This window comes from Entelurus aequoreus, linkage group LG22 (assembly GCF_033978785.1).
Source record: "Entelurus aequoreus isolate RoL-2023_Sb linkage group LG22, RoL_Eaeq_v1.1, whole genome shotgun sequence".
Taxonomy (NCBI): Eukaryota; Metazoa; Chordata; class Actinopteri; order Syngnathiformes; family Syngnathidae; genus Entelurus; species Entelurus aequoreus.
In genome coordinates, this window is record NC_084752.1 from 22,361,826 (window position 1) to 22,376,393 (window position 14,568).

The 14,568-nt window shown below is 35.8% G+C and overlaps 1 protein-coding gene across 2 annotated transcripts in view; it reads left to right on the plus strand.

Moving 5' to 3' along the window:
• The first annotated feature begins 3,722 nt into the window (after positions 1–3,722).
• LOC133639270 (CMRF35-like molecule 5) overlaps positions 3,723–14,568 on the plus strand; it is a 29,183-nt gene continuing 18,337 nt past the window's right edge. For both annotated transcript variants that reach the window (XR_009823760.1, XM_062032468.1), the window contains exons 1-3: positions 3,723–3,879; positions 7,717–8,028; positions 12,580–12,645. Coding sequence is in view for 1 of the 2 variants with exons in the window: in XM_062032468.1 (XP_061888452.1) it covers positions 3,840–3,879; positions 7,717–8,028; positions 12,580–12,645 (418 nt within the window). In the remaining variant the exon portion in view is untranslated. The remainder of the gene's footprint in view (positions 3,880–7,716; positions 8,029–12,579; positions 12,646–14,568) is intronic.

Genomic DNA, 14,568 nt, shown 5'->3' on the forward strand with positions numbered 1-14,568 from the left:
CATTACAGACTTCATGAGGGCCAACACACATAATAAAACATCACTCACTGTACAATGTCTGCTGCCACTGGGATGCCGACTGATAGGATATTGATATATTCCCGTTTAAATAAAGAATGACTCATAATCAAAAAGGGGGCTCGAACCAGACGTCTTTTTGTGTCTTTCTCACCATTACCGGGTCTAAATTGAATGCCAACGTTGACCAATTTGTCGGATTATGTCCTCATCCTTCTACTATCAATGTGAGAGACATTTTTATGATCTAGAGTAAACTTTCTCGAGCACTCAAGCGAGAAAGCAGCTCACCAGCATGTGATGTCAACATCACAGGCACACAAGCTAGTTGGTAATATTCAAGTCATGAAATGTAAATGGAGTATTGTTGGCACTTTTTGGATGGTTCTATAGAGGGCTTTGTGGGCAGAATAGAGGACCTACCATTGACTCAATTGTAAGCAAACGTTTATTTACGAGTTCGAATGTATCACAAAAATATGTCTTCTTGTCTTACATAATGATTGTGAACGATAGACAAAATTCCCAAAAATGTCAAGTTTTGCCCATCATCTACAATCGTTATAGAAGACAAGAACACATCATTTTTTCAGGTGTCACTGAGGGAAGAGGGTAATCTCAACATCCCCAGTTAGACACAATATCCTGTATAACTATTAATGAAATGCAAATGTGCTGACACTCGTGATATCGCCCTGTCTCTGCTTTGTCTGCGTCACGGTACTCGATGTTCGCCCTTGGCAGTCAGCAGGCCGATTCTGGAAACAAACACTGATACGAGACGATGTCCCTTTGCACAGATAGAAAAGTACAACTTCAGCACAATTGATAATAAGAGTTGTGTGATAACTTACACATAATTATTCTAACACATATTAAATAGTAAAACACTGCAGTCGATGAAGTAGTGATTAGTAGTTGTAGTTAATATAAAATAGCAATGCACTTGAAATTACCAAAATATGGTTAATATTACATGTTATCATGAATGTCACTACAATACTTAACTTACACCATGTATATAAAACATTGATGGAGGTTTTAGAATTTTTTTAGAGGGCTTGTTAGGCGCAATAGTTGGAATCCCCTTTACCTCGATTGTTAGAGGCCTCTTGTTAACGTTTTTTATTATATGTGTTTTTGTCCCACATAAGGATTGTGAATGATAGACAAAATAAAATAAAAAAGGGCAGCTCACATTTAACACATCTAATAATTCAAAACAACCTTCAATTTGACGCAGCACAGTTCTGCACCATGGCAAACTACAAACACAATAACAATGTTGTTGAATGAAAAACTTGCTGACATCAATCAAATCAAATGCAGGCAGTATTATTTTTGCAAAGGCAAAATATTTGTATTGGATGTCACAATGTAAAAGCAACAGTAAACTAGTTACATACACCCGTAAATATATTTGTTCCCTTATTGCTTCTCATAGCACTGTTTTGATGTACTGTGGGACCCACGGTCTACCCCGTGGCCTCCTACCGGTTGCACGATACCTCAAGACTTTATTTGTTATAATTTTGATGATCATGGTTTACAGTTTTTAAAAACCTCAATTGTTCTGAGATTTTCAATTTGAGGTTTTCATAAACTGTTAAGCCAAAATCATCCAAATAATATTAAAAGGAGGCTTGAAATACACTACATTGCCAAAAGTATTTGGCCACCCATCCAAATGATGAGAATCAGGTAACCTAATCATTTGGCCTGGCCACAGGTGTATAAAACTAAGCACTTAGACATGGAGACTGTTTCTACAAACATTTGTGAAAGAATGGGCCGCTCTCAGGAGCTCAGTGATTTCTGGCGTGGAACTGTCATGGGATGCCACCTGTGCAACAAATCCAGTCGTAAAATGTCCTCGCTCCTAAATATTCCAAAGTCAACTGTCGGCTTTATTATAAGAAAATGGAAGAGTTTGGGAACAACAGCAACTTAGCCATGAAGTGGTAGGCCACGTAAACTGACAGAGGGGTCAGCGGATGCTGAAGTGCATAGTGCAAATATACATATTTCGGACTGCATTGTGCAATTTGGTGGTGGAGGAATTATGGTGTGGGGTTGTTTTTCAGGAGTTGGGCTTGGCCCCTTAGTTCCAGTGAAGACAACTTTGAATGCTCCAGGATACCAAAAGATTTTGGACAATTCCATGCTCCCAACCTTTTGGGAAAAGTTTGGAGCGGGCCCCTTCCTCTTCCAACATGACTGTGCACCAGTGCACAGAGCAAGGTCCATAAAGACATGGATAATCAGAGTCTGGTGTGGATTAACTTGACTGGCCTGCACAGAGTCCTGACCTGAACCCGATAGAACACCTTTGGGATGAATTAGAACGGAGACTGAGAGCCAGGCCTTCTCGACCAACATCAGTGTGTGACCAATGCACTTTTGGAAGAATGGTGGAAAATTCCTATAAACACACTCCGCAACCTTGTGGACAGCCTTCCCAGAAGAGTTGAAGCTGTAATAGCTGCAAAAGGTGGACCAACATCATATTGAACACTATAGGTTAGAGATGGGATGGCACTTCAAGTTCATATGTGAGTCAAGGCAGGTGGCCAAATACTTTTGGCAACATAGTGTATCTTGAATAGCATGTTATGAGACTATGTCATATACAATTTTCACCATGTAAATCTAATTGCTGGAATAAACAAACCTTTGCACGGTATTTTAAGCTTAGGAGTTTTACTTGCATGTTTCATTCATGGGGTCATTTTTATAATTTACATATTTAAATGAAAGAAACGAAAAATCATCAAACTTGACAGAAGCCTGAGGCCCTCCTCTCCTTGGGGCCCCAGTACAGCATACTTTGACGACCCTGCTTGCAGCTGTTTTATACTGACAGTGCTTATTGCTGGATCTTCTGTTATGTCTACTTTTTCTTCATCGGAAGACGGTGAGAAAGCTAAAGTACAATGACCATGTGGGCTATAACAGTGTTTACGGTTGATTGATGTATCAACAACATGTATCAACAACATCTTTTTTCGTTTTTTTCAAATGTATATTATGTTTATAAACTCAGGAAATATGTCCCTGGACACATGAGGACTTTGAATGTGACCAATGTATGATCCTGTAACGACTTGTTATCGCATTGATACCCAAATTTGTGGTATCATCCAAAATTAATGTAAAACATCCAAACAACCCAGAAGAATAAATGATTATTACATTTGAACAGAAGTGTGGATAGAACATGTTAAAAGAGAAAGTAAGCAGATATTAACAGTAAATGAAAAAGCAGATGAATAATTCATTTTCTACCACTACCACTACCACACTTTATAATTTTGACAAAAACATAGAATGATAAATGACACAATATGTTACTACATATGTCAGCAGCTAAATTAGGAGCCTTTGTTTGTTTACTTACTAAAAGACAAGTTGTCTTGTATGTTCATTATTTTATTTAAGGACAAACTTGCAATAAGAAACATATGTTTAATGTACCCTAAGATTATTTGTTCAAATAAAGCCAATAATGCAATTTTTTGTGGTCCCCTTTATTTAGAAAAGTATCAAAATAATTTTAGTTCCGGTACCGGTACCAAAATATTGGTATCGGGACAACACTCCCCTGGACAAGTTGCCACCTCATCACAGGGCCAACACAGATAGAAACATTCACACTCACGTTCACACGTCCTTCTTTGGTGCTTGAGAGCAACGTGGACGGAGGAAGTGCTGTAACAAACAAAGAGAAACCAAGCGAAGATAAGGGGCAACAAAATTGTTATAAAAAGATTGAAGAAACAAGCAGAGCAAGTGATCAAATTTACTAAAGAACCAAGGAAAGAATGGACATATTTTTTCTCTTCTTTGCTTTTCTTATAGGAGGTAAGTCACTGAGATCAACTCTGCTCTTCATCTGTCGACTTGTATCCTGTTGTGGTTGTGGTAGTTTATTGAGTATAGCATAGTCAGCTCCACATCATATATGTAGTACATAAAACACAGACATATCTCCAGAGAACAATCCTGTGCCCAATGGCAATATTATTATTTCACAAAAAAGAAAATACAATTTAATTAAGAGAATAAAATAAAATTAAATTAAATTAAACATATCTCAAAAGGGTAATGGGGAAGAAGCAGAGGTGGGACCAAGTCATTGCTTTGCAAGTCACAAGTAAGTCTCAAGTCTTTGCCCTCAAGTCCCGAGTCAAGACAGGCAAGTCCCGAGTCAAGTCCAAAGTCAAGACTGGAAAGTCTCAAGTCAAGTCACAAGTCCTGCATTTTGAGTTTCGAGTCCTTTCAAGTCCTTTTAACCACAGACTAATATTTTTACACGGATTGTGTATGCTTTTAAACCGCTGTATTTATTTATTAAAACAAGTGCATTTGAAATAGCCGGAAAAAAATAGTACTGACATTGCAATTCATAATAGCACTATTAACCAGTCATTTTAATAGTTTAAACAATTTTAAACATTTAACTCATTCCTTTACAGAATAAACACATTTGCAAAAACAAGTGCAACTGTACTTATTTGTACAAAAGTGTTAACATTGTATTTCCATGGCATATTGCATTGTAACTAGTTCCACAGCAGTTTATATTCTGTTCTTACCTTATCTCATTGATCTCATCTCATACTGTATGTGTGTTTATGTGTGCGTACACATGAAAAACATAAATACATGAACATAACAATGAACAGAGTTGTACTTTTTAGATGTCAGGGCCCTATGCAATATGTACACATATTCTTAATATAGTATACATTTTAACTGACCTTTATTTGACTGTGTTTGTATTTTTGTAGGTGGCTAAAATATGCGGTGCTGCTGACCGCCGTCTAACGTTATGTTACTGTGTGTGATACATTGACTAACGTAACGTTATGTTTGGTACCTCATGCAACCCTGCTTAAAAAAATCACTTGACAAAAAGTATGAATAAGGAAGCAAACTGCAGTGGACGCAACATATTGCTGTGTTTGAAATGATGTTATAACCATAGACATCTTTTAAGTAGACGCAGTATTGGTTGCTGTGACGCGAGCAAATTGCATCTTGAAGTGGTGATGAGGAGCCGGCGAGCAGCCTAAACTGACAGTTGACAGGTAGAAAACAAAGATGCCGGGCTGGTGTTCAGCGTTTTCCAACTCAAATGAGCGGACTGTTGAAAATAGAAATCGGGTGATTACTTTTCACAAGTAAGATTTAACATTAATGTACTTTTGGTTGTATTTTATGAAAATAACATTACCACAGAGTTGAGAAGGAGCAAAGATCTTCAATATTTGTATGTGAAAATCACAAACAAATCTTCTGGGGGAGGATGACGCCCCTACAGGGGTTTGGTTTACAAACTTTCAGCCCCACCTAAAACAAAATTCACCAGCCGCCACTGATTATAATGCATTCTCATTTTAGGCAAAATATAAGACAATACTTTCTTAACAGTATAATTGTAACCAGGAATAAGTCTTCAGGTAACAATATTCAAATACTAACATTGTTGGGTAAGACAGCATTTGGTTTAATTCTGAATCCAGTGAAACAGATTGGTGGTTTTAGCTGATATAAAGACTTTCAGGTGTTTATATATGTTTAAGTATTTGGCAGGCGCTTTTATCCAAAGCGACATACATAAAAAATACATATATAACAATCACTGTAAACATTATCATTTAAGGGAAGAATGTAATACAAAATATCAATACAAAGTGTCAAGACAGAATAAACTCTCTGCTGCTGCAGCAACAGAGATACAGTCTATAAGATATATAGATATCTAATGTATTCATACATTGTTTATGTAGGATATAAGCATGTATATATAACGTAATTATATTGTTTCTTCAACTTAAAAATAGCTGACCGTTTTTTTCCCCCTTCTCTGGGTTTATATTCCCAGTTTTGATCTCGGACGTCTGGTCACTTATAGCATATAAGAATATTCTTTTACTGTTAAGCAAACTATGAATAATAAAACATGTGTCCGTTATCATAGCTACACGTATGACAAAAAAGCGTGTGAAAATGAGTGGTATTCAGTGAGGTAAAATGAATTAAATGCGCTGACAGTTCATTGCTCCTGCCAAATGAATTGCACTGAGTGGAGCGGATCACCACTCCAAGATGGCGGCCCCGCGTCTCGTCTGCGCCAGTAAGCAGTAGCGCTCGATGCTGCGTCTACTTATAAGATGTCTATGGTTATGACGTTAGCAGTGAGTTTACAGCCTCACTGATTTAACTACACAGCAAATAAAAGTCATGTTACTTAGCCAATAAACGTTATCTTACATTCAAAACTTACCCTTCTTTGGGCAACTTCAAATGTCGAACGAAGTTGGAAGTTGTTGCGTCTCCGTCTGTAATATTCGAACTGCGTGATTTGCATCCGGCAATTCGTTTTTTGTTGACCAAGTCGTAGTTTTTGTACCCCAACGAAACCAACTTTGGTATAAATCTTTCTCACTGGCGCGTTGTTTGACAACTCTTGTTCATTGGTTGTCCTGCAATTTGATTGGCTGAATGCTGTGTGATGAAAACAACGTAGATCTAATTTGATTGGCTGTTGTACTGACAGCACACCAGCTGACAAGCAGCACACACGCTGATAGACAGACACGTAGAAAATGAAAGCTACGGAGCGCTCCCAAATAACTTTTTAAGCTTTAGGTTTTGGGGAAAGTAGCAAGTCATGTCAAGTCAAAAGGCTCAAGTCCAAGTGAAGTCACAAGTCATTGATGTTAAAGTCTAAGTCGATTTGCAAGTCTCTTTACATTTTGTCAAGTCGAGTCTAAAGTCATCAAATTCATGACTCGAGTCTGACTCGAGTCCAAGTCATGTGACTCGAGTCCACACCTCTGGGAAGAAGTATACACTTTTTGAACCCCCCCCCCCCCTTTTTTTTTTTTTACATAGTTACTTTAACTAATATCCAGTTTCCTCTGAACCACATTTTATCACATTCATCTGGATTCATATAACTCAATTTACCCAGAACTATGTACTTACAATTCTCAATATATCAGCATCAGTAAGTCATATAAGTCATTCGTATTCACATTCAAAATAAGCCTAAACCTCACTATACCCAACCAAAATATTAGATTTGTACGTTTTCTTAAAATGCTCAATGTTTGAACATTTCTTGTGCTAAGTGCTGAAGCGTGTTTATATTTTGCCGTTCCTCCGAGGTTATACCCCCACATCCCTTTCTATGAATAAACTTTGAATATTTGCAGGCAATTGATAACTTCTTGCTTTAAACATAATAAGCTCTGTCAAATATTCTACTAAATCAGGACATTTTAACAGTTTTGACCTTAAGAAGCTATTCGTGTGCTCCTTGAACCCCACATTATGGATCATTCTAAGTGCCCGTTTTTGTAAGATTGTTAAGGGATTTATGTTGGTTTTATAATTATTTCCCCACACTTCTGCACAGTAACTTAAGTAAGAATAAATGAGTGAATAGTAGAGTTGCTGGAGGGATTTTTTGCCAGCACTTTCTTTCAAATGAATATATTTAATATGTGCTTTCCAATTTAATTTTTCATCAATTATTACACCGAGAAATTTACTTTGCTCAACTCGCTCAATGTTAATCCCTTTAATCATCATTTTAATTTGTGTATTTGTCTGTCGCCCATTTAAAAAAAAGTGTAATATGGATTACTTAATAAAGGTTTCTGGGTTTTTTTCTTTCTTTTTTCGCAGGGTTGGAGGCTGAAAAGAGGTCAGTCACAGGAGTGTCTGGGCAGAACATCACAATAACATGCTCTTCCGAAAACAAAGATGACAATATTAAATATTTCTGCAAAGAACCATGTAGGGATGCCGATGTCTTAATAAGTAGCCGTGTTGATAAAGTCAAGTGGGACACCAACAAATACAGTATAAGGAATGATAAAAGCAGATTTCATGTTACAATCTTTCACCTGAAAAAGGAAGATGCAGGTACCTACTGGTGTGGCGTCAAAGTCTGGTGGCGGGATCCACTACAAAACGTTGTCATTACTGTTAAAGAAGGTGAGTGATTACACTTTTGTTTGGTACACTTGTACAACCTCATGAGCTCCAGTTAAGTTTTTTGTGTCTTTTTCAGAGGGGTTTTGTATGTGCTTGTAGTTTGCAAGGGTGTGCAAAAAGGGAGCTACAATATGATGTCACTGCAATATTTTGTTAGTACTACTGATGATATCAGGATACAGCTATCAGGGGCTAATTGGTATAGTTGGAAGACAAATCAGCTATAATGCAGCACGATGTCTGCATGGATGCATTTCAGATGAACACATCAAACACAAACGACAAACACAATTATATAACAATTTGTAACTTGTCACTCCAATATTTGGAGCTACTAGGAACACACAACATTGTGTCACATTCACAAAGAACACTTACAGCATTGATATATGGTGTTTAGTGGTGCAAGGACAAATTGTGAAGCAAAATTAAAATTAAATCTAGTGGAAATTGATAGAGTATATGAAACTAAATTCTTGGGAATAATAATTGATCATAAATTATGTTGGGAACCGCATATTGAATATATAAAGGGAAAAATATCCAAATCCATTGCTATTCTTTATAAAGTAAGACACATGCTGAATAAGAAATGTCTGCATATGTTATATTATTCTTTTATTTTTCCATATTTAAGTTTGGGGAAATGTTTACAAAACAAACATAGACCCAATAATTAAACTTCAAAAAAGTGTAATTAGAATAATACACAAAGCGTGCTACTATGAACATACCAATCCATTATTTATAAGTTGTAATGTGTTCAAATTGTCAGATATTGTGTTTTTAAAAACAATAGAAATTATGTTTCGAGTAAAGAAAAGCCTTCAAGCTTGTATTCTTAGGTTATTTAAATTAAGAGGAGAAAACTATAATTTACGGGAGGTATGGATTTTTGAAATAGGTAAAGTAAGAACGAATATAAAATACAAATGTATTTCAGTTTCATAAGTTAAATGGTGGAACAAGCTCAGTGATGAGCTGAAGACATGTAGTTCTTTGTTAAGGTTTAAGTAAACCTTGAAAGGTGAAATAATTGAAAATTATAAAATATAGTAACAATTACTTTCATCCCATTGATTTTTTTGACGTTGATGGTCCAGGCAATCTTGTTTTCAGTGAAGGTATAAGATAGGCAAATATAAGCTTTGGATTCAGCCTATTCCTTTTTCGGTCATTCTTTTTCTTTTCTTTTTGTGTGTAAATGTGTATGATTGTTAAATATGTATAATCTGTACTGTTGAACTGATCACAAAAAATGGTTGATGGTTGATTATATGACCGAAATAAACTAATTTCACTCATTCATTCATAGCACATTCATAAAATCATAAAGTGATGCACTGTTATCAAAAACAATAGGCTGCAATGCATCGCACACTTTTTAATAAGTTGCCGCAAAATCAAGCATTGTAGGCTGCAACATTTCCTTTTTTTTTTTTTTTTAAAAGCCTGAAAAATCCTGGAAGCAGTGCTTATCAAAACAAAGAACGGGCGGTCAAAAAAAACAAAAAAAACAAAATAATACACCGTGAAAAATCATGTTTTAAATATTAGCTTAAATATGCAAGCACATCAAAAAGTCTCATCATCGACATAAATAATAATATTTGTATATAAATTAGTATCCATGTCTGTATGGTTATTGTACAATACATAGCGAAACTAATATTTTGTCCCACTCTCCAACTATTATGCACTCATGCTAATATGTTCGCCACTCTCAAAGGGTAACTGCACTTTTTTTTTTTTTTAAATGCCCATCATCCACAATATATGAAGACAATAAAAAAAAGTTATTGAAGGAATTTCAGAATCCTTAATGTACATCGGTAACCTATCATCTCAAACAGGCAAATTCCCAGAAAAAAATTAAATAGCAAAAGAGGTACCATATTACTGGGGCCAACCACCAATTTACAAATAATAGACATGTTTCTTTGCTTCCACAATTTTCTAAAATATTTGAAAAAAAATTCAACAACAGATTGGACAAGTTCATGAATAAAAATGGAACACAATAGACAACCAATATAGATACAGAGCCAACATTTTAACATCGATGGCATTAATCGAAATAACAGAGGAAATTACCAATGCAATAGATGGTAAACAGTGTGCAGCTGCAGTATATATAGATCTAATAAAAATCACTTGACACAAGTAATAATGATATCTTAATCAATCAATTAGAACGATATGGAATCAGAGGGCTAGTCTTGAACTAGAGAGGAAGCTACTTAACCAACAGGAATGAAGCAATACGTGAAAACAGGTGAAAATATGTCAACAGCACAATATATATTAAGCGGCGTATCCCAGGGATCAATACTGGGACCAAAATTATTCAATCTTTATATAAAAAACATTTGTGAAGTTACAAAAGACATAAAGTTAGTATTATTTGCAGACTGTGTTTTGTTCAGTAGAGAACACACAGGAGCTAATACAAATAATACTACAACAAATGAATAAATTAAAGACATAGTTGGACAAAAACAGACGATCTTTGAATCTCAGTAAAACTAAAACAAATATATTCAGTAACACTAGAAGAGAAAGTCAAACACAAATTCCATCCATTCATTCATTCTCAAAATAATCTTACTCATCTCATCATATGAAATGTAACTTACTTCACCGATTATTATTTATTTATTTATTTTTATTGTGATTACTTATGGAGTATAATGTGAATTAATTGAGAATGGGATGTGAACAAAAGTTTTAGCAACTGTTATGTAAAAGAAAAGGCTAGTTTTATAAGCTCTGCTTCTTCCTACTCCTTATGGAACATGTTGAAAAGAGAAACTGGAATTTGTGATGTATCATGTTGTACGCTTGCATGTTCGAAATAACCTCAAACTCAACACAACTCATCTCAAATACAAAAGGGAGAACACATTGAAAGAGTGAGAAAAAAAATGTTTTGGGTGTAATAATAGATGATAAAATGAGCTAGAGATCTCATATAAAAATATACAACATAAAGTATCAAGAAAAATGTGTACTGGTCCAAAAATCTCGACATATTATCTGCTGCTCGCTAGTGTTACCATATCTGAGTTATTGTGCAGAAATATGGGGAAATAATTACAAAAATACACTTCGTTCACTAACGGTGTTAGAAAAAAGATCAGTTAAAATAATACATAAAGTTGACTTTACCCTTCATTTATTAAATCAAAATATTGAAATTCAATGATTTGGTGCATTTGCAAACAGCTAAAACTATGCACAAAACCAAATACAACTTGCTACCCAAAAATGTACTACAATTCTTCTCAAAAAAGAGGAGAAATATAACCTTAGAGAAAAATTCAATTTAAAATATTTGCATGCACATATGACACTTAGAACCTTTAGCATGTCAGTATTTGGGATTAAACTATGGGATGGATTAAGCAAAGAAATCAAGCAATATGATTCAGTTGAAGAGGTTGTTCAAACAACAAGTATTTACAAAGTACAATGAAAAATAATTATGATAGTCATCTTGAAATTATTGAAAAAAAGATATTCATGTCATTGTGTAAATTATAAGTGACTCAACTACCGGTATTTATTACTGTAAGCACACTGTTGTAATTACAATTAATTGATGTAAATTGTGTTACAAATTCAGAACAGGAAATGAACAAATGTGTTAGTATTTGTTATGAAGTGGAGAAGGGGGTGGGATTAAATGAGATTTGCTTCTTCCTACTCCTTTTCGGACATGTTAAGAGAAATGAAAAAAATATGTGAAATATGTGATGCATCATGTTGAAATTGCGTACATGTTCGAAATAAACTTCAACCACCCAACCAACCAACAACCGTTATGTGAGACAAGAATTCTAAAGAGTGAAAAACTGCAGTCGTCCTTGGTTCTCATGAAGTCTGCCATGATCAGTAGTTGTTGTTGTTGAAGGAAATAGCGAACGTTGCGATGCACTCTGTAAAATCAATGCGCCACCTAAACGAGTTCTGGCAATGCTTAAAATGACCAAAATACGGTAAATATTACATGTTATCATGACTGTCACTAGCTTACATATATACCTACACCACGTATATAAAAAGTTGTTGGAGGTTTTTTAATGTTTTTTAGATAGTTTTTTCGGGGTAAATGATCGAATCCATATTACCTAAATTGGTAGCTGGCATTTTTTTAATGTGTGTTTTTGTCCCAAATAAGGATTGTGAATGATAGACAAAATAAAATAAATTTAAAAAAGTTCACATTTAACACATCTAATAATTCAAAACAACCTTCAATATGATGCAGCACAGTTCTGCACCATGGCAAACTACAAACGCAATAACAATGTCGTTAAATGAGAAACTCGCTGACATCAATCAAATCAAATGCAAGCAGTATTATTTTTGCAAAGGCAAAATATTTGTATTGGATGTCACAATGTAAAAGCGACAGTAAACAAGTTGCATACACCCGTAAAGATATTTGTTCCCTTATTGCTTCTCATAGCACTGTTTTGATGTACGCTGATAATGAGAAGCAAGCCACTTGACTACCTGCTTACTCTTCAATTTCCTTTTGTCTTTAAGCAATAACACCAGAAAGAGAGCCAACAAAATTACCTGAACAAGTTCATCCAAAAACTTCATCATCATGTAAGTCACTACTCACTTATTAGATCATACAGTCTGTGTGCAGCATACTCACTACCCACCTGTGCAATGGATGCATGTATTCCACCTATAAAGCCCTAGAAAACACATTCAAAAACCGCCATCAATACTCCATTTACATGCCATGACCTGCATATTAAACAGGTATTAAGCAGCATTGTTATTGTGAAAGCTAACGCAGAGGAACTACTTTTAGTAACACAGTACCTTGATCATGACACTAACTACTACCACTATTGACATACTGAGCTGCTGCTGAACTACCGTAATTTCCGGACTATAAGCCGCTACTTTTTCCCCTCGTTCTGGTCCCTGCGGCTTATACAAGGGTGCGGCTTATTTACGGCCTGTTCTTCTCCGACACCGACGAAGAGGATTTCGGTGGTTTTAGTACGCAGGAGGAAGACGATGACACAATGATTAAAGACTGACTTTTCATATACCGGTAGGCTGGTTATTTTGATAACGTACAGGCGAGCACTTTGTATTACTTTGCATCGTTGTATTATTTCTACTCTGCACGAATGCTGTTCGCCATGTCAAAGATGTGAAAGTTTGATTGAATGATTGAAAGATTTATTGTTAATAAATGGGACGCTTTGCGTTCCCAAACAGTCATCTCTGTCCCGACAATCCCCTCCGTGGTAGCAGGAACCCCTATATACTACGCTAATTACACATCAAAACCCTGCGGCTTATAGTCGGGTGCGGCTTATATATGGAGCAATCTGTATTTTCCCCTAAATTTAGCTGGTGCGGCTTATAGTCAGGTGCGGCTTATAGTCCGGAAATTACGGTACCTCTGGGTTAGTAAAAGTTTGTGCTAGATTATAAATCATGCCTCACTCTTGTATAGTAGAACGTTTTGGCCTTAAGCCGAGAAGTTGGTCAATTTTGAAAATCAACTTAGATCCAAAGACGACACAAGGTGCTTGCTCGATTGTTCCCAGCTTTTGTTCGTACCTGAGGGGTGAGGATTATGGTGAATTCCCCATCTAAACAGGGAGCACAAGTATTGTGCTAAAATATATAAATATCCCATCCTTCGACATCCCAGTGAGTGCGGACATTGTACAGTAAGTGGTTGTTTTATTTTGTGTTTATTGTTGAGCACTTATCAATATGCGTGCTAATTGATGGACAATGAACCCAAAACACACGTCAAAAGTGGTAAAGGAATGGCTAAATCAGGCTAGAATGAAGGTTTTAGAATGGCCTTCCCAAAGTCCTGACTTAAACGTGTGGACAATGCTGAAGAAACAAGTCCATGTCAGAAAACCAACAAATTTAGCTGAACTACACCAATTTTGTCAAGAGGAGTGGTCAAAAATTCAACCAGAAGCTTGTGGATGGCTACCAAAAGTGCCTTATTGCAGTGAAACCAAATATTAACATTGCTGTATGTATACTTTTGACCCAGCAGATTTGGTCACATTTTCAGTAGACCCATAATAAATTCATAAAAGAACCAAACTTCATGAATGTTTTTTGTGACCAACAAGTATGTGCTCCAATCACCCATCACAAAAAAATAAGAGTTGTAGAACGTATTGGAAACTCAAGACAGCCATGACATTATGTTCTGTACAAGTGTATGTAAACTTTTGATCGCGACAGTATATAACAAGTTGTTGGAGGTTTTTGGATGTTTTTAGGCGGGATAAATCGAATCCCCATTACCTGCATTGTTAGCGGCCTCTTGCGATTTACAATGTACAAAAATGAGACAGATGTGTGTTCTTGTCTTAATAAAAGATTGTCTGTGATAGGCAAAATTCCAAAAAAGTGCAGTTCCCCTTTAATATACCGGTAAATGGAGCAGTGTTGGTGGGTTTTTTTTAACGTTTCTTTTAGGGCGCTTGGAGATAAAAATGTACTGTATTTAATGAACAAAATGAAAGCAAT